This window comes from Chanodichthys erythropterus, chromosome 11 (assembly GCF_024489055.1).
Source record: "Chanodichthys erythropterus isolate Z2021 chromosome 11, ASM2448905v1, whole genome shotgun sequence".
Taxonomy (NCBI): Eukaryota; Metazoa; Chordata; class Actinopteri; order Cypriniformes; family Xenocyprididae; genus Chanodichthys; species Chanodichthys erythropterus.
Genome location: NC_090231.1, coordinates 45,072,581 through 45,094,105, shown reverse-complemented (window position 1 = coordinate 45,094,105; position 21,525 = coordinate 45,072,581). Strand labels below are relative to the sequence as shown.

General features: G+C 37.7%; 1 protein-coding gene across 9 annotated transcripts in view; it reads right to left on the bottom strand.

Moving 5' to 3' along the window:
- The window catches only part of dennd4c (DENN/MADD domain containing 4C), a 112,096-nt gene that overhangs the window by 89,143 nt on the left and 1,428 nt on the right, over nt 1–21,525 (bottom strand). For 2 of the 9 annotated variants that reach the window (XM_067399892.1, XM_067399894.1), the window contains exons 2-3: nt 13,723–13,840; nt 13,243–13,349 (exon numbers count right to left, since the gene is read on the bottom strand). The exons of 2 other annotated variants lie outside the window; for them this stretch is intronic. In XM_067399892.1, coding sequence (XP_067255993.1) covers nt 13,243–13,349; nt 13,723–13,780 — 165 coding nt within the window. In that variant the 5' untranslated portion in view covers nt 13,781–13,840. The remainder of the gene's footprint in view (nt 1–13,242; nt 13,350–13,722; nt 13,841–21,525) is intronic. 5 more of the 9 variants (XM_067399897.1, XM_067399898.1, XM_067399899.1 and 2 more) reach the window with 3 other exon arrangements.

Sequence of the window (21,525 nt, the reverse complement as noted above, 5' to 3'; positions counted from 1 at the left end):
AGTAATGTATTTTCACACGATGAGGCACACAGTTTATTAGGCAATTTTCTTTCTTTTTTTTTTGGTATCGGATCGGGATCGGCTGATACTGAAACCCAGGTATTGGTATCGGTAGCGAAAAAGGCGAATTGGTGCATCCCTACACAACATTATGTCAAAATACCCTTGGTGAACAGTCAGGTAAACACGGTCAGTTTGGGAATGTAAATAGTTAATGTTGTGCAACCATATATTGGATCCATGCATAAACTCTTAAAGTGACAGCAGCCTAATAATCCTGCCGCTATATGTCATGTTTATAAAAAAAAAAAGAAGACAAAAAGAATATCACTTGCTGCTCTTGTAACTTTAATTATAAGCATTAATCTGTATTTTATTGTATTATTTTTTCAATTTTATTACTGTATTTTATTTCTGTAGTGTATCTTACCTGAATACCCGCCTACTGTTAGACCACCTAAAAAACTTAAAGTCATGTTTTTTTTTTTTAATTCGTCTCTTTATTCTAATCTATTTATTTGTGCTATTTTGCCAATTGTTTATTTGTTCTTATTTTATTATTGACTGTTTACTTGTCTTTCAATAACTAAATAAATACATTAAAAAATCCCTGTGCTTTGAGAAAGCTATTGCAACAAAATGACATATATATATATATATGTCAGTTTTCCCCGTGGTATCGAAAATGCTATCGAATATCGATATTTTTCAAGGTATCGTATCGAAGTTAGAAATTTCAGTATCATGACAACAGTTTGAGCCCACTCAATAAGGGTTATGGCTTCCTCATGAGTATGGGAAAGCAGAATGTCTATCAAAGACATTTGTTTAGCAGTAGGATGGGCTTCGCCAAACACATTTGTCTCGCAGAGACATTGTGTTTATGCTGTGTTACTATTACTATTACTTAAAGGTCCACTGAAGTGCCATCGAACGTGCAACATTTTTCAATGTATTGACGTAATTTCCACTGAAACAGGAGTTTCCTTTTAATCTCTAACGGTTTCTCCTCATCTCCTCCATTTCACTTTAAAATACAGAATTCTGTGTAGAATTCAAATGGGTCCGATATGTTTTATGGTCTGCGCCGACTCGCACATATGATCCCGCTGTGGGCTATCTGGACCAGAGCAGACTGTGTGCACGTGCCTTCAGCGTCTATTTATAATAGGGGGCGTGGTGAATGCTTGTATCTTGTAAATGCAAATTTTGTCATTGTTTTTTTGTCATTGCACACTAGCTTATAGATGAGATTAAGGCTAACATATTCATAGTAAAAGCCAAAACTTCACTTTAAAGATGCTGAGGCAATGTGATGTCACTCAGTGCCACTTTTTATAAGAAGCAAGCCTGACCCCATTTCAGGCTTGAACGCCCATTGTAGAATAATGGCATTATTAAAGTATTTTTGGATGAAAGGTGTTTCCCCATTAAATTATGACACAATGTCTTGTTCACTCGTATTAATTGCTGGGCTCTAAGTGCTCAAAAAAAGTTAATTTAAATGAATTATTCAATGACATATACTTTTAAACAGTCACTGGTCGCCACCTAGTGGTGTAAGATTTAACTGATACAAGAGTTATTTGAAGCGCCGAGATAGTTTAAAAAGGTGGTTTGCTCAATTTTGATCACTATCGTAGACATCAGTGTTTAGCCTATATCCTAACTTTAAACTTTTATCTGAGTACTTCTGTGATAATTTGAATATTTAACACAGAAATAATCATTGTGTGCTCCCATTAATGCAGGTCCCCTTCGAGAGAATTGGCATGGACCTCATCGGGTCATTAGAGTGCTCAGCACAAGGACATCGTTTTGCATTAGTCATTGTAGATTATGCAACATGATATCCAGAAGCAGTGGCTCTCCGCAACATTTCCGCTAAGAGTGTTGCTGACGCACGGTTTTCTTTAATCTCCTGAGTGGGGATTCCTAAGGAAATCCTCACTGATCAGGGCACGGCGTTTATGTCACGGACGTTATGCGAACTTTATGAATTATTGGGCATTAAATCGATTCGGACCAGCGTCTTTCACCCACAAACGGACGGGCTGTTCGAAACTTTTAATCACACGCTTAAGACAATGATTCGTAAATTCCAGGGGCGGATCTAGAAAATTATTTAAAGGGTGGCAAAGGGGTGGCATGAGGTCTATGAGGGGTGGCAACACCAAAGGAAGCGCCCATGCATAGTTTTTGGAGAATTATGACCTGACATATACAATTGTATTCATCGAATGTCTGTGTGTGTTCACCCAGAACACCCTATCAACCACATACTCTAGCAACACCCCAGCAATTGCAGCAAGAGCCTAGCAACCACCCAGAATCTCCTAGCAACCTCCTAGCAACACTTTAGCAATCACCCAGAACATCTATATTCTGGCCTAACTGATCAAACTATTTATGTTTTTTAAACAAGACTTTAAGTTGGCTTTATGACAAGCCAGCATACATTTGTCTTTTAAACTTTTAATCTAGTTGAAATGAAACAATTCAACATTTTCTCACAACTATAAACACAATCTCAAAACTATGCACCAACTTGTACAAACCTCAAACTTCCAGGTCAAAATAAAATGTTTTAGTCAAAAACTTATTCTTGTCTGACAAAATCAAACTTTGGCATCAGATAACACACAAAACATAAATACACAGACTACTGCACTGCCCAGTGAACACTAGTGAGATCAATTCATGTTACACTGTAACAAAAATACCGCTTACTGGGATTCAGGAATTATTTTGCAGCTCACTACACTATACAAAAATAAATTTACAGACACAGTAAAATACAAAAGTGATTTTTTTCTTTCTTTTTTTCATTTTACTATTGTAAATTGATCTGGCAGTAGATATGTATGAACTTGGTATGCACCACAATGAATATACTATCAATTACAGTAAAACTAAATTCAGCACATTTGGCACATTAGCAGTGTATTAGTCTTCTGACACAAGACAGTCATTTCTCAGTTCTGCAAAATACAGTATAACAAATGGCTACAGAGAAAGTTGACAAGTTTGAGGGTGTACAGCGTGCTACAGTTTACTGTACATAGTGAAATTTCCCTCATCTAAAGTACTGGTACTGTGTAAGTTTAAAACCCCTGTAAATATTCATTCAGCTCTCTCTCAGATTTTGACTGGTGTGTGTCATCAGTTTTGCTACCTAATGTAGTCATTGTTAAATGTTTTGAGAAATGTGTCTTTGTTTTGAGAACTGAGTGAATGGTTTGGGAAAGTGGGCCAACTGAATCACTTATAATGTGTTAGTGATCGGGAAAAGCTAAAATACATTTAGATTCTTACCTAACTAGTTTCTGTGATCGGGATCTTCTTATTGATTTCATGGTATCGTTTCGTCGGATGGCAAAAAGACCTTTATCCATGATGAAAGTGGAGCGGGCGGTTGGTGAATCAGCTCGCAAAAAATTACGAAAATTCGAGGACTTCTGAGTTAGCCGAGAAGCAGTAATTTTCCGATTCACGAACAAATGGAAAACAATTTGTAAGTGAACTTGCACTTTTTGACTCCCAAAGAACCGGTTCATAAGAGTCATTTGTTAATGAAGCGGACTACATCAGGCGTGCTGCGTGTGCATGCAACCATCATGCAGTTTATTGAAAGATGTGTTTTCTTGCCATTATTTTGCAATACGCTGTCTTTTTTTATGTCATCACATTGAAGCGCCGCTGCTGAAAAGCACTTGAAACACTGCTAACATTTATATTTTATTCTCTGATAATTTTGGGGTGGCAGATGGGGCAGATCATTCAGGAAGACGCCAAAAATTGGGACAGATGGTTGGAACCCCTGTTGTTCGCTGTGCGAGAGGTCCCGTAAGCCTCCACGGGGTTTTCCCCCTTTGAGTTGCTCTATGGTCGCCAGCCCAGGGGCATGCTGGACGTCATAAGAGAGACTTGGGAGGACGGACCTTCTCAGTCTAAAAACGAAATTCAGTTTGTGATGGACCCGAGAACAAAACTCCACACTTTGGGGTGGCTCTCTATGGAGAATTTGTTACAGGCTCAGGACAAACAGAGCCGGCTGTATAACAGGGGAACCAATATGCGTAAATTTGCACCGGGAGACAAAGTGCTTGTATTACTCCCAACGTCAAGTTCAAAATTACTTGCAAAGTGGCAAGGACCGTTTGAGGTCACACGGCAAGTTGGAGAGCTCGATTATGAGGTAATATGCTCAGATAGGAGAGGAGCACGTCAGATTTATCACCTCAATCTCCTAAAAAAAATGGAATGCGTGGTTATTTGCAGCCTGCCGTATAGATTACCTGAACACAAGAAAAAAAGTAGTTCAGGAAGAATTGGGTGCAATGCTTGAAATGGGAGTAATAGAAGAATCCAACAGTAACTGGGCAAGCCCGATAGTTTTGGTTCCTAAGACGGACGGCTCAGTGCGGTTCGCTGTGGATTTTCGTAAGGTGAATGCTGTGTCGAAATTCGACACGTATCCAATGCCACGGGTTGAGGAATTGCTTGACCGGCTCGGTACGGCTCGTTTTTTATTCGACATTGGACTTGACAAAGGGTTACTGGCAGATCCCCTTGTCTCTGTTATCCCAAGAAAAAACAGCTTTCACGATGCCGTTTGGATTACACCAATTTGTTACACTTCTGTTCAGGTTGTTCGGGGCACCGGCTACCTTTCAGCGGCTGATGGACAGGGTGTAATGGCCCCATGCTGCATATGCGGCTGCCTATCTGGATGATATTATTATATTTTTATTAATGATTGGCAGCGGCATATGCAGCATTTGAGGGCAGTCTTGAGGTCGCTGAGGGGAGCCGGGCTCACGGCCAACCCGAAGAAGTGTGCGATTGGGCGCGTGGAGGTAAAGTATCTGGGCTTCCACTTGGGGCATGGACAGGTGCGTCCCCAAATTGATAAGACTGCAGCAGTTGCGACCTGTCCGCGCCCCAAGACCAAAAAGGAGGTTAGACAGTTTTTGGGGCTGGCGGGATATTATAGAAGGTTTGTACCTAATTATTCGGACCTCACCAGCCCCTTGACTGATCTTACTAAAAAGGAAGCGCCTGATAAGGTCCAATGGACAGAGCTGTGCCAGCAGGCGTTTACCCACCCTGATTTCTCTCTCCCTTTTTTGTTGCAGATTGACGTGTCGGACGGGGGGCTGGGTGCTGTCCTGTCCCAGGAGATAGAGGGGGAGGAACGGCCGGTGCTGTACATTAGTCGCAAGTACAGCACCGTGGAGAAGGAGTGTTTGGCCATCAGGTAGGCTGTTCTCACCCTCCGCTATTATCTCCTGAGACGGGAATTCACCCTCTGTTCGGACCACGCTCCTCTGCAGTGGCTCCACCACATGAAAGATACCAACTCACGGATCACTCGTTGGTACCTGGCTTTACAGCCTTTTAAATTCAAGGTGGTCCACAGGCCAGGTGTTCAGATGGCTGTGGCCGATTTCCTCTCCAGGAATTTGGGGGGTTGGACTGCAGGCCGATGGCTCCCCGGCCTGAGTCGGACGGTGGAGGTATGTGGCAAGGGGGGCGTGGTTCAGCGAACGCTGCAGCGGGGGAAAGCGCCAAGAGATGTGCGGTGAATGAGTGGGTTAAGCGTAAATAAACACCGGTCTCTTGTTGCAGTAACTGGCGTGGAGAGAGTATTTAACGCCAGGAGAAACAGGAGTGAGCGAGAGAGAGAATGACTATTGGCTGCCACACTCCTGGAGACTTGCTGATGTGATTTTGGAGTGTTTATTTTCTGTTTATGACCGCTTGGTGCCTGTCTGCACATCTTTTGTTTGATTCTGCACTAATAAAGCAGCCAGTAGTCAACGCCGATCCTTGTCGTCTTCCTTCCTATTTATACGAATTTTGTTACAATAATTAAATCTTTTTTTTTTTTTTATTAAAATAATTTTAAAATAAAAACAAAATAAAACACTTAGAAGATAAAAAAAAAAAAAAAAAAAAATCACTGAATGATAATTCACTGAACAATAAAGTGCTAGTCAGGATTTCATTAGATATGCTATGTTGCAAAAACACTTAAGTGAAATTATTTGTGTAAAACCAGTGATCAAATACTGTGTTGGTCTCAGTGATAGTCTCATGACTAGTGGCTGGTCTGTGCAATTCCACAAACCTGGAAGACCTTCTGAACATACACTACCATTCAAAAGTTATATATCAGTAAAAATGTTTTCAAAGAAGTCTCTTCTTCTCACCAAGGCTGCATTTATTTGACTCAAAATACAGTAAAACAGTAATATTGTGAAATATTTGAATATATTTGAAAATGCAATTTATTCCAAAGCTGAAGTTTTGGCATCATTACTCCAGTCTTCAGTGTCACATGATCCTTCAGAAATCATTCTAATATGCTGATTTGCTGCTCAAGAAACATGTATTATTAGGGTACAAATGGGGCTAAAGACACACCTTAAGAAAAAATGTGCTTTTCACTACTCTCAAAGTATATGATTGCAGGAAAAATATATATTTTTTTATTGGACATTGATGTAGCAACATATTTTGTGTGAAAAAAGAAGCATGGGGTAAAAGTCACACAGTATTGTACTATTTTCTGTTCATTTTGATAAATAAAAGAATGCTTAAAATAGGCCTATGTGATATATATATATATATATATATAAAATATGAAAATAGATTTTAAAAATACAGAAACAAAAGTATTTTTAAAAGTAAAGATTCTGAAAGCATTGAAGGAGATTTTCTATTTAATATAGATTTACAGTAGTAACAAATTATGATATGATTAATTTATTTTAAAATATGATTGTTTCATTATAAATATGGGTATTATCTCTAAGATGGATACTCAGTTTGATATACAATATTTGCTATGTGAATCTAACCATGTCATGTCAAGAAATGGAAAAGTTAGCCAGCTATTCATTATCATGTTAATTATTGTGCCTTTTGCCCCAACAGCAGGTGTTTACAAATGACCCCAAATGCCATACTTTTACATATTCTTCCGTTATTGAAAAACTGTTGCTTAAATTTTGTAAACAAAACATCTGAAAAAGAATTACAAAATGACTGACAGAATTCTTGTGTGATTTATGTATTTACTGCTTGTAATAATTAGTAGACAACTACCCGGAGGTAGCGTGTCTTTTCACTGAGTTTTTTTCTGTTCACACTGTGTCAGAAATACAGTTTTGTAGTGTTGTTCTTCTCTCAATCTGTTACAACCTGTTTGTTGCCAACAAAGCAAATGTATCTGTCTAAGCACATGTTGCAAACCACTTGAAAAACACTGCAATGAAAACATCTAAATTGCTATTCTGTTTAGGAGACAAAATCCTCTTTCACACAAAGGACAGGTAAACACTGCTGTTGTCATAGCAACAATCTCTAAAAGTTCATGTACAGTTTACTGCAATGTTTTGGGAAAGAGAAGCATTTAAATGTGTAAAGGTATAAACAAAAGGAATGCTCTGTGTGTACACAATACAGGAGTCACTCCTGTACTAGCAATGTCTGACACAATAATCCATAGGTTTTTGAAACCTCAGGGGTTTAAGCAAGATGCATGCAAACAGCTGTTTTGGTTTGGTGTTAAACCAGTGCTATTCTTGACCAAAGTAAAATGAGCAACTACAGACAATGTTTTTTCCACCTCTTTGTCTTTAAAAGAAACCATGCAGTTTATGCTGATACCTACTTCCTGAAAGCAGCACTAAAAAACCCAAAAGATTTTCCCCAGACTTGGTTAAATAAATATGAGGTGGTCTAAATGCAAAAGGGGCATTAATAATTCTCCTGTGCAGACAAAAAAAAAAAAAGTGCAAAAGGCATCCTCAAATGAAATCGTATCAAGGCATCCGCAAATAAAGTATCTTAAATTGTATTGTTGAGACATAACTGCCGTGATCTTTTGCTTTAACAGGGTGCTATAGGGAGATATATCATTTATCACCTTCAGTGTCTAACACTGAAATGAATTAGAACCAGACCATAGCATATTATACTAAAATAACAAAAAAACATTATACAAGTGCTAGCATAAAACGAACTACAACCTTCAATACTACAATAAAACTTTACAAAACAAAGCTGTATCACAACCCCCTTTTGTTCCTTTTTTAAAAATAAGGTGACGGCATCTTTGTTATATGTCTCTGAATGCAGTATTAAATTAATATTAAATACTACAGAAAAAAAAAAAAAAAAAAAAAAAACTGCAAATGTACCTGTAAAACCTGTGAATGTATATGCATTTCTGTACCCTCAGACTATTTAGTAGCAATGCTGATTTTTTTGAAAAAAAAAAAAAAAACTTTCCCAAGATGGCAACATCCATTTCTCAGTAAAGAATAATATGCCATGCCTACAAATGGTCAAAAATAATATATAATAAATAATAATAATAATAATAATAATAATAATAATAATAATAATAATAATAATAATGTAACAATTATATTACAAAATGACCTCATATTTAAAACAACCTTTTTCCCCCGGCTGGGATGTTTGTATTGGCAGTTGGGAAACATGAAGTGCTTTCTGCCTTATTTGTTCCACACTGCCTAATCTTTTCCACTAAGTCTTCCTTCTTCACATGCACTGGACAGCCAAGCCCCCTTTTGTCTCTGAAAAAAAAAACAAGGTCACATTTCCTGGCGATAGCACCGGCCACATCTTGATTCAAGAACTTTCGATACAAGTCAAAGACCTCATTTTAAAATCCAGTACTTCACCATTTCAAGCAACCATTCTCATATGTGTTGGTCCACCTTCTAAATCTAACTCTATCACAAAAGCATTAAATTGAAACAGGATTTAGTAATGTCAGCAACAATCTGAACAGAATCTCTGCATGAAAGTCAAAAGGATAATTGACCAAAAAATAAAACGTTTGTCACCAAAGACTATGTTTACATGGACAGCAGTAATCTAATTATTGACCTTATTCTGAATAAGACAATATTTTGATTAAGGCGTTTAGATGAGCTGCTTTTAGATCGATTAATGGCACACGTTCCCATGCCACGCTGTAAGACGTTCCCTCCAGAATTTCATGTATCAACATACAGTTTGTCTTCGTTATGGTACCATATACAGTTTTGGGTGTTTGATTTTTAATTTTAAAAAAGCTTCAAGTGCAGTTAATTATTTGTCATGCTATATGTGCAAATAGATGACGGTGTTCTCCAGCAACAGGCCTCCTCTGTACTTTCATTCTGCAACATTTAATTCATTCCAGTCCATGTAAACATATTGACTGACTCACATTTGAATGCAAGCAAGAGTAAGAGCTGTAGAAAAGGGAAAGGTTTTAAGTGAATAATGTAAATTATGTTGAGTTAATGACAAACGTTTTCTGTAAACTATTCCTCCAATCAAAAATGTTGAGTAACACTTTAGTTTAGGGTCCAATTCTCACTATTGACTTGTTGCTTATTAGCATGCATATTACTAGGATACTGGCTGTTTATTAGTACTTATAAAGCACATAGTAATGCCTTATTCTGCATTACCATATTCTACATCCCTTTAATCCTACCCAATACCCAAACTTAACAACTACCTTACTATTAATAAGCAGTATTTGGGAGTTTATTGAGGCAAAAGGCATAGTTAATAGTTAATAGTGAGAATTTGACCCTAAACTAAAGTGTGACCAAAATTACCCTGTTACAGGACCCCATGATCACCCCCCACAGTACCCCTGAGCACTTTGTGCTGGAGGAATACTTCTCTGGATGAAGGACAAAGGAGGAGGGGTGGACAGACGCCCAGTAGCCTTGTGTCTTGCATGGCCTTTCTCAATTCACTTGGCTGAGCAAAGAACAGGCCCCAGAATAAAACAGTCTGATTCAATACGGCTTGGCCTGAGGGGAATGACACAAAAAACTACAACGCACAATGCAGCAGCACTACCATTAGCAGCGGTAATGAGGATGCATCATAGACTGAACATACAAATTTGTATGAGAAAAGAATCACAAGACAAAGAGACATTTGGAAAAGTGCTTCAATAAATTAAGGGTTTTATGAGATTAAAATCTTCTCTTACTCGTTCGTTAAAAAAGTATAAAGCACAGTAAAGATACTGCCTCAGATTCTTTTTGACATTTTGCAATCAAAATGGTGGCCATGTTTATCAAGAATCACAAATGTCATCATAGACTATAATAGCATGCTTGTGATGACAGGTACCAAGCTTCATATCATGCCAAAGCTTTATGGTGATACAGCCTCATGACCATTTTGGCATGATCTTCATCAAATTTGCTGATGCACTATATGAGAATGGTCTGGTCTACAAATCTGAGTGCACGGACTGGAAATTTGTGGGTACGGTTTATTCATCTGTGGGCGAGATTTGTTAAATTGAGGGAACATTTTAAGAATCTGTCAGTACAGTTTATAAAATGAGCTTCTCCTAAACTCTTCCTGTACTTCTATGAGTTAATTCTGACTCTTTGACAAGAAACTATCAAGTACCTGCTTTCAAATGAGACTAGGATTATGCCTGTAGAACAAAAGCTGAAGCCATTTCAATTCGGCTTGTGGGGGTGCTTAAGGGGTTAATAATAATGTTATTTTATATTGTTATTATCATAGAAATAAGGGTCCCCTTTTAAATCTTCAGTAAGAACTTTTATCCCCATCAATGGGAGCTTAAGTGGCCTCTTAACAAACCTTCAAATGTCTGTTGACTAAAGCCCGGGATACACTGCACAATTTTTGGCTGTCCCAGACGAAAGATTGTCATCGTGAAACAATCGTGGTGATTTCTGTGATCGTGGCTCTTAATCAGTGGTCCTATGTCATACAGTGAGAGAGGTTCAAAGACGGCCATTTTCCCAGTCTTGCGACCAAAGATAGCCTTCGACAGTTTTCTGACAGTGTCAGAAATTCAGCATGATCATCGCACAGTGTATCTGCTGCTACGACCTACGTCTACTGACCAGCCAATAAAAATGCGACATGAAATCAAAGCGACATGGCACTAAAACTTAAAACTGCTTACCTAAAGCTCTTTTCTTGTCTTCTTTCACTCCTTTTTATTTTCAGCACACATAAAAATGACAACTGCCAAAGAGTGATTCAACATGGTGTTTTGTTTACCACTAGCTCATGCTGATGACGTTTTGTTCTTCTATAGAATCTTGCATCGTAGCCTACGAGTCAACAGGTGTCATCATCGTACAATCTACATGCATGTTGTACCCGTCTTGTCTCATGAGATACCCGTCTCGTCACACCCCTAACAAGCGGGCAGCTGAGCTGATCTTCTGGAGGCCTAAACCCTATGACAAGGGTCGGGGTGGGAGAAGACAGATTGAGGGATTTTGGAGCCTGTCTGGTCTTATGGATCATTTCTGCCCTATCTCTCATTGACCTCTTTGCTGCTGGTGTCGTCTGTGATGATGATGAGGGGGAAGAGGATGAGGTGGAGATTGATGATGAGATGGACAACGATGATGATTACTGATCCATTTAATAGTGATCAATTTAATAACCTTGCAATTGTTATGATGGAAAAAAAAATGTTTAATGTGGCTAAATTTGCAAAACAAAATAGAAACCATTAGGGTATCAAAAAAAAAGAAAACAGGATACAAAAAAATGCCAAAAGGGTACAAGGGAACCTATTTCTCCTGCTAGACTATTTAGTCTAGAACTACAATAACCACACAGTGCACTCAAAGCCTCTGCTCCTTACTTTTAATTTCTCTCAACATGGGGACAAGAGGTGTCAGTGAACAAACAGGAAAACAAAGTAACTTGCATTACTTATTTGAAAAAGTAACTCATATTTTGTTGTAAATTTAAAGGGGACCTATTATGCCCAATTACAAGATGTAAACATAAGTCTCATCTCAAACATGATGTCCCCAGGGTGTGTATGTGAAGTTGTAGCTCAAAATACCCCACAGATTATATAGCATGTTTTTATAGCATGTTAAAATTGCCACTTTTTGAGCAAAAACGTGCCATTTTGGTGTGTGCCCTTTAAATGCAAATGAGCTGCTGCGCTCTGCCTAAGAGGGCGGAGCTTCAAGAACTTGTTCTCTGGTGTCAGGATTTATTTAGGACGCACTATCCACAAGTTTCCTACGCCCCATGAGGCCTTGCGTCAAACGTGGGAGCGTCTTCCGGTTCGAAGTAAACAAGCTGGACGTGACACTCATTCATTCAACAGTTGACAGTCATTCAAGATTTAACGATCCAAACTTGCGAACGTTTGTTTTTGTACTTAAAGATTTAAGATTCCGGCATCAATATTTGAACAATGTTTTACAATAAAAAAAGTTACAGTAATAGTAATTTATTAATTTATGTCAGGAGTGCACATCAATCATGCTAAATCTAACTGATATTTATATTGGCATAAAAAGAAAACACAGACCTATTCAGTTGTACATGCTTCCATTTATTTGCGATCACAAGAACGCAAAAAAAACAACTCCACTAAGGCTCTTAAATCCAAAGGCTTACACATTTAGAAATATACTGATAACATGCCCTATGTTTACGTCACTTTTCTGAGCATTTCTATTTATTTTCCTCTAAATTATGCGATGATTGCTATCCGAGGATGTTTGCAGGATCTGTCTATCTATCCTGATTCTGATCCTTTCAGCCAGAGCAACAGAGGGAGCTCATGAGAAGACAATAGGAGTTATGAGTTATACGAGTTAACCGGAGTGTGTGAATCTGTGAAAGATATGCATTTGTCAGGAATCAACAGGCACAGGGAAGAGACAGATAAAACATTAAACCCAATAAATACACGATTATAATCATATAAGAATTGTCTTCATTCCTCAAGCAGTCTCTGATATTTTCCATAAACGTGCGTATTTATTACCGCAGTGGTTAACATAAGTAGCCTTTAGCATCGCATATATGACAGTGGAAACGCAACTGGCTCTGGCACACACGACACATTAGGAGTAAAATATCACATCATATGGCTTTGGTGCATCAGTGACGGGTGAAGTACAGACAGCGGGTTGTTCATGTATTGCAGGGTCAGGATGCTCTAGTCATGCAGCAGCACTTTTGTGGAAGGTCAGTAAAGTAAAGATCAAATTAAGGACACGAAAACCGTTTATTGTATTGTGATATTATTAACTAAGAATGTAGTAAACTGAGATGTTGTCCCTGAACACCGTAACGACATCTCTCATAAAGATTTGCAACTTTACAAAGTAAACAATGATCCAAAAAACACTTAGCCTCTTCGCTAATTAACACACAAAATACCATTGGTATGCTACTTCCACCGCCTTTCCGGAAGTTGTACCCACGTTCTCTTTTACAGTAGCGCCCCGCGGAAACAGGTGGATAATGACAGAAACTGCGAATACATGCTGCATAGAGATAGAACAGGTATAGTTTAGTTCAATTACGGTTATAGCTTATACTGTCTTCTTGTTTTTATCCACCATATTAGTACAAGCCTGTTGTACCAGACCCCATTCGACTTTACCGATGAGTTTAACGTTTATTGTACTTTACACAAAAGATGAAGCATCCATTTTCACTCTACAAAATCACTGTAAGAGCTTAATAAAACAGTGCAAGTGTGCATTAAAATATTATCCATAATCTCTCTCTCCCTTGCATTACCATCAACATACATAGCGAATTACACAGAAACACTCGTTACAACTAACAGTAAACAAATATACAAAGAACTTATGCCTTTTCGGCTGGTGCTTAATAAACTGGTAAACTTTATACCTGTTAATTTAACTCCGATGAACCGTAAATAAAGTGCTCTCATCTTCATTACTGCCATATCCAGTATCACTCTGGAGCAGGGGCGTTTCCTCCGAGTAGGCAAGGGAGGCAGTGCCTCCTCAAAAAAAAAAAAAAAAAATAGGATGAGAAAATAATCCATATTACATATAAAACAACACAAATATTACAAATTATGACATTAAAAAGAGCGCAAGTCTCGCGTATTTCTTAAGGAACACTGCCCAACAGCGACACCCGTAGGTAAAGTTACACAGAGGAGTCATGCCTCCCTTTCCTCTCATAGGAATACATAGAAAATCATCAGAACCCCGGCGTGCGGTGGGTTTTGTGGGGGGTAATTGAGAATGAATGGGGGAAAGTCACGCAATGTCTCCATCGCGCTATGATTGGATATAATTGGTTTATGCGATAAATCCCGCCTCTCGTTGACGTGCGCTTTCCGCGCGTAGGTTTTACCGAACAAATAATTGCGTCAATGAGAAGACTAACTGAAAAGTAAGTAAACAGATCACCCAGTTAGATATCACTGCTTTATGTCACGTCAAAAATCGAACTTGAAATGGCCTGAAGGCATGATGACTGTGGGGTTTTTTAGTGCAATCAGCTTGGTGAAATTAAAAATACAATTTGTGTCTGTGACAGACGGTGTTAATGGAGCATGACAGATGATCCCAAATATCCTAGGTTGACAATTAAAAAGAAAAAACGGAATAAACAAATAAAATATATTGTTTAAATTATTATTGCCTTCAGTTATTATTTTGGAATGAATGTAGAAATGCTTAAAACACTAACTTGATGAGATTGACAATGTAATGTTCTATTTATCAAAACCAAGTCAATGTAAAATTACAAAATAGAATGTATTTGGTATTTGGTAATAAAATTGTATTTTTTTTTTTCTTTTTTGATGTACTGTAAAGTAATGTTCATTTAACAAGGAAGATGTGTCAACTTTAAGAGTAATGCACATGAATTTACAATGATTCATAACACCACTGCACGCCACTGCTCTGGAGGCTGTAAGCTGGATCACGAACAATACTTATTTATCCTTGAGTATCATTTAGTTCACAAAGCAGTCCGGTGTGAAATGATTCACGCAGACATAAACAAATTTAGTAGAGTTGAGGGAGCATTTTCTTCGAAAAAAAAAAATAATCCACCTCATCTTCAGAGGCTCAGATTTCAGGAGTAAATGGAGAGAGCTATGTGGATTAATCCATCCAGCTACAGAACACCTAAAACGCTTGGCAGACGTTCTCATCAGTGCAGCAATGGCAGACTGTACAACTGGCTGTGAACTTGCTCAGGGCGGTTCTATGTTAAAACGGCAGTGTCTGTCAAAATTTGTGGGTGGGGCCTGTCAGGGAATCTGGAAACTGCTTGATCAGAGACAATGCTTATGATTTATGGGGATAAAAAAGGAGTGGTTGGATTTTTATCATTATAATGGTGGTTGTACACACTGCCAACACACATTATAGCCAAACACCATGGAAAAGTGAATTTTGCATAATAAGTCCCCTTTAAAAGTAGTGTGTTACTTTACTAGTTGCTTGAAAAAAGTAATCTGATTATCTCTCTCTCTCTCTCTCTCTCTCTCTCTCTCTCTCTCTTTTTTGTTATTAGTAAAAATAGTGGGTATTAAAAAGTACAAACCCCTGTTAAAGTTTTTTGAGATGTAAAACAAAAAGGAAAAGTAAAATAATGTCTTGAAGATCTTTTTTCCACATTTAATGTAATATTGAAAATAAAAATGTTTGCAACAAATAAACAGAAAGGGGACAAGTGTGCACACCCTTTAACATGGCTGAAAGTCCAGGTTTAGCATATTGCAACCCTGTTGCAGTAATTCTGCAAATTTTTATTTATTTATTTTTTTTGGATTTAGGTCTGACTGTGGGCTCTGACTGGACCATTCCAAAACGACGTTCTTGCTTTGAAGCCAATAGTTTGGTGACTTAGATTTATGTTTGAGTTTATTATCATGCTGAAAGATGAACTTCCTCTTTAATGGAGGCCTGCAGATTTTTAATGGAGGCCAAAATGGTCTGGTACTTGGCACTATTCATGATTCCTTCGGTCTTGACCCAGCTGAAGAGAAGCAGCATAACAGCATGCTTACACCTCATAGTCAGCTAGATATTTTCCAATACCTCAAAAAGTTCTGCGATACGATTATGATTCAGGGGTATATCGTTCAACTACTATTCCTGCAGTTCCCGGATGTGCAATGTTGAATTTTTCTGTCGAATTTGAACCACTGGATTTGTGGAAGCAAATTTGTAAAGCGAAATAAATTGGACCGAAAATTGCCTGCCAAATATTATAGCTTGTATTTTTAAACAGACCAAATATTTTGGAAGTGAAATCTGAAAGGTGAATATAGATTGAATTTTTAATAATGAAAATATGTGTGAAATGTTTTGAAGTGAAATATTCATAGCTTAAATGTACAACCATGTTGAATTTCAGCCCATATAACTGCAAGATACAAAAATACAAATCATCAAAATGCAAGCACGGTTAATGCAATGCATATTTTTTTTTAATTTAACAAACTGTTTTGTTACAAAAACTTTTGTCATTATTTACTTCCATAGGCTATTAATATTCTTTCATTGTGCAAAAGTATTATAATATGAAAGGCTTCAATTCAGAGCAGCACAAAGCACTTTTGCGCATACCGTGTGCAGAATGATGTGCTTGAAGCATCACAGAGTCACAGCGCACTCCTATGCAGCAGTTTATTGAGCATTTTCTTTTAACAGTTTTAAATTTCAGTTACTGTGTGATAAGAATGATTCATAGAGCTCTATTCTCCAGTGTTGTGATGTAACAGACACCCAGTAGAGAGTAACATGATTTAGAAACGTCAATAAACTCTCTTAAAGGTGCCCTAGAACTTTTTTAAAAAGATGTAATATAAGTCTAAGGTGTCCCCTGAATGTGTCAGCTCAAAATACCCCATAGATTTTTTTTAATTAATTTTTTTAACTGCCTATATTGGGGCATAATTAAAAACTGAGCCGATTCAGGGAGTGTGGCCCTTTAAATCTGGTGCTCCACGCCCCAAGAGCTCGCATTTGCCTTAAACATAAAAAAAAAAGTTCATACAGCTAATATAACCCTAAAAATGGATCTTTACAAAGTGTTCAACATGCAGCATGTCTAATCGTGTAAGTACAGTGTTTATTTTGATGTTTACATTGATTCTGAATGAGTTTGAGGCTATGCTCCATGGCTAACGGCTAACGCTACACTGTTGGAGATATTTATAAAGAATGAAGTTGTGTTTATGCATTATACAGACTGCAAGCGTTTAAAAATGAAAATAGCGACAGCTCGTCTCCATGAATACAGTAAGAAAGATGGTAACTTTAACCACATTTAACAGTACATTAACAACATGCTAACAAAACATTTAGAAAGACAATTTACATATATCACTTAAAATATCATGTTATCATGAATCATGTCAGTTATTATTGCTCCATCTGCCATTTTTTGCTATTGTCCTTGCTTGCTTACCTAGTCTGTTGATTCAGCTGCGCACATCCAGATGTTCTGCCCTTGTCTAATGCCAAATATTGGGGGCGTACACCCCAACTGTTACGTAACAGTCGGTGTTATGTTGAGATTCGCCTGTTCTTCTGAGGTCTTTTAAACAAATGAGATTTATATAAGGAGGAGGAAACAATGGAGTTTGAGACTCACTGTATGTCTTTTCCATGTACTGAACTCTTGTTATTTAACTATGCAGAATTTAGGGCACCTTTAAGATAAAGGTCTATGGTTTTGCATAAAATGACTTATCTACTGAAGCAAAAAATAAGTAAAAGAAATTCAGTGGCCTATTTGTGCACTGTTTGAGATGTGTGCGTGTTGCTTTTTGCAAGGCTTTAAACATAAGCAAATTATAATCTTTCCTGAAGATTCAGCACTCGCCCAATTGGGACAGTGACAGTTCCATCTACTGTCCAGAGTGTCTTTCACAAGCTTAAATGAGAATGCAGGCATTGGCGATAATGCATATAGACTGACATTGTGTGAAAATGTGGAGAGTGTTAAAACAAAGGTGCCTCGTAAATATATAAATAGCCTAGTATGCGTATCATTTTTTTTGTGTGTTGCATTGATAAATAAATCTAATGTCTAACGATACAATGTATCGATCTATACTGATGTATTGCTTCACCCCTAAAGGCCGGAACACACCAAGCCGACGGTCGGCTATCGGGCAGTTTTTCTTCGTCGGCCGACTAAGCTTTCTCAGTGTGTTCCGCACCGTCGGCTGAAGTTGGTCGTCGTCGGCCTTTTTTCGGCAGATTCGAAATATTGAATCGGCGTTGGAGCTCTTCGGGCCATCTGATCATTCTGATTGGCTGCTCAGCTACGGCCATCGGCTGTTTAGCATCGGTGTGGTGTGTCAGGGCAACTTTGGACACAGACGCTGCCGACGTGAGCCAACCCCGCAGTCTGCTTTCGTCTCCACTAGTTCGTCAGCTTGGTGTGTTCTGGTCTTAATAGTGACATGCACTGACCAGTTGTTGTCATGTTTATTTCTGCTGTGTGATAGGCTGTTAGATTAATCCATATTGAGTAAAAATATCTGCAACTTATTATCGATGTAAGTTTTTTATCATGATCTCGATATGATAGTTTCTTGCCAGCCTCCTTGAAAAGTTTTAGTTTTGTTTTTTTACATCAATTTTTGACAGGTGCCCTGTTCTTTGAAATGTCATTGTGGTGCCCCATTGCTTCTATTTGTGCCATGGAATACCTTAAAAACCATCCTAAACATTTATTGTTTTGGAAACACCCTTCTACCAATACCTCTAACAATGAGATCCCAATCTTTTGTAAGCTCTTCACAGGCCATGCATTGAACAATAAGATCAAGACCAAGAAGATGCAAAGGAAATCCTACAGAGATATCTGATTTTTATTTAGGGTTAATCAGCATCATTAAATGATGACTGGAGGATTATAACTACTTTTCCGTAAGAGTTTGAATGTGATTAATTCCATTTATTCCAAACATAGTAACATGCCTCATTGTAAAAGTTTCTATTAGTTAGCTGAAGGATTATTTCAATATTACATTAAAAGTGGAAAAAGCGCTTAAAGGGGTGGTTCATTGCGATAATCCTTTTTTAACTTTAGTTAGTGTGTAATGTTGCTGCTTGAGCATAAACAGTATCTGCAAAGTTACAGCACTGAAAGTTCAATGCAAATGGAGATAATGTCTTTTAAAGATAGGGCAGTTTAATGCCTACAAAAAAAACAAACAAAAAAAAAATAAAAAAAAAATGACAGAACGCTGCATTACAGAAGCGGAAGAGTTGTCTACACCAGATGCGCACAACGTGTCAAAATATAATAGAACCCATTATGAGCAGTGATATTGTCTACACTGGATGCGGTGCGGGAGACAGCTTCCAGAATCTACAGGAGTTTAATGCTGGATTTGCACCAAGGCTATTACTGAAGGATGAAGCTGTTCCCACTTTAAAAGCAGAAGCTGCTGTTTATGTAACTGTAAGTACGCTTTATTGTACATGTCTTATGTTGCTATTTTTTTGGTTGCATCAAGGATGTAAACAAAGACCAACATGTTTTTGCTTCACTAGCCAGTTAGCTAAATTCTATTGCATACTTCTCCAACAAACGCCAACAAACACCAACAAACACCAACAAACACCAACAAACACCAACAAACTTCTATGTTCATAGACAAACAGTTCATCATAACTGCTATCTGGGTCTGATTCGAGCTCAATTTGATACAGCAATATAGACGCTATTATTTTTATTTCCACTGAAGCACATGTAACTAATGATAAGGGGCGTGGCGTTTCCAGATGCTTCAGCGAATCACAATACACTGAGCACATTGCGTATTTCGGAGGGAGTGGTATCATAGAATCAGGAAGTCAAACCAGCCGTTCAAATGAAAATGGAAAGAGCAGCATAAAATAAAAGGTAAAATACAGTGCCCTCCACAATTATTGGCACCCTTAGTAATTATGAGCAAAAGCAGCTGTGAAAATAAATCTGCATTGTTTATCCTTTTGATCTTTCGGAAAAAAAAAAAAAAAACACAAAATTCGAACCTTTCATGTAAGGAAAATAACTGAAAGTGGGGGGAAACTCACATTATGAAATAAATGTTTTTCTCCAAAACACGTTGGCCACAATTATTGGCACCCTTTTATTCAAAACTTTTTGCAACCTCCTTTTGCCAAGAGGGACTGAGATGGCCATGGCAGAAGCTTCATTTTGTGCTCAGTGACCCATTTTTGTGTTGGATTTGATGTTTGTTTTGGATCATTGTCTTGATGGAAGATCCAACCACAACCAATTATTGGATTTCTAGCAGAAGCAGTCAGGTTTTGATTTTTTATCTGTTGGTATTTGATAGAATCCATGATACCAGGTATTTGAACACTATGTCCAGGACCTCCAGCAGAAAAATAGGCCCACAACATTAAAGATCCAGCAGTATATTTAACCGTGGGCATGGGGTACTTTTTATCCATGTGTACACCAAACCCATCACCAAAACGGCTCTGTCTATTAAAAGGCGCTCCGTTTAAAAACAGGTGATGGCGATTTAGCGGTAATCAGGGAACCGGCTTTACTGACGAAATGCGTGTGAGAATAGCATGCGATTAATCGTGCAGCCTTACTCACCGTACATTATGACGATTTAAACACACGTCCTCTTCCAGGCAGATTTGTAACATCTTTAGTTAATTGGAGCCACTTTCTATTTTGTGAAGTTCAACAATATTTTGCTGCACATCAGAACTATATTCTTTAGTTTTTCTCATTGTGATGAATGATTACGGGAATTTGACCTTTGTGTTTCCTCATGTTTATTCTCCTGTGGAACAGAAGTCATGGCTGGACAATTTCATGTTCATGATCACCCTGGTGTCTAAAAAATTTAAATATGAATGGGAATATACTTCAGAGATATTTTACTCATAAGAATTACAAGGGGTGTCAATAATTGTGGCCAACATGTATTGGAGAAAAACATTTATTTCATAATGTGAGTTTCCCCCCACTTTCAACTGTTTTCCTTCAATGAAAGGTTTGAATTTTGTGAATTTTTTGAATGAAAGATCAAAAGTATAAACAATGCAGATTTATTTTCATATTTCTCATATTTACTAAGGGTGCCAATAATTGTGGAGGGCACTGTATATGAAAAATACAGCATTTTTTAAAAACGAAGCATTAAGACATGTTAAATCGCGCCCCATAAACAAAATCAAGCCTAGGAAAGAAAAAAAAAAAAAAAAAAAAAAAAAACACTGAACCACCCCTTTAATTAATTTAGCAATAACATTTTTTAGCAATTTGTATACCAACTGTAAGTATGTCAGGACAGGACAATTTTAATTGTAAATCTACATTACAGTAAAGATAATTTAGTGGGAATCATCATTAACTGCCATGACAACATCACAATACAAAAGAAAAGGCTTTGTTACCGTGATTCAGACATCTATTAGTATTTCTATCATGACCCAACAAAAGCATTTTTTTTGTTGCTGTTTTTGAACAAAGTGCCTTAAACACAAAACATAACTCAGTTACAACTCAGTGACATTATTGATTCCACTTCTCAAAGACTACATAAACCTTTTCAAGCTAAAGGGAGAGCGAGCACAGCAAGTGTTGTCGTGTGGTTTTGTGTTTCCCTTTCATTTGAGCAGCCCTGCCCTCTTGCCACATGGCCTGTCTTATGTCATACCCACAATGCCT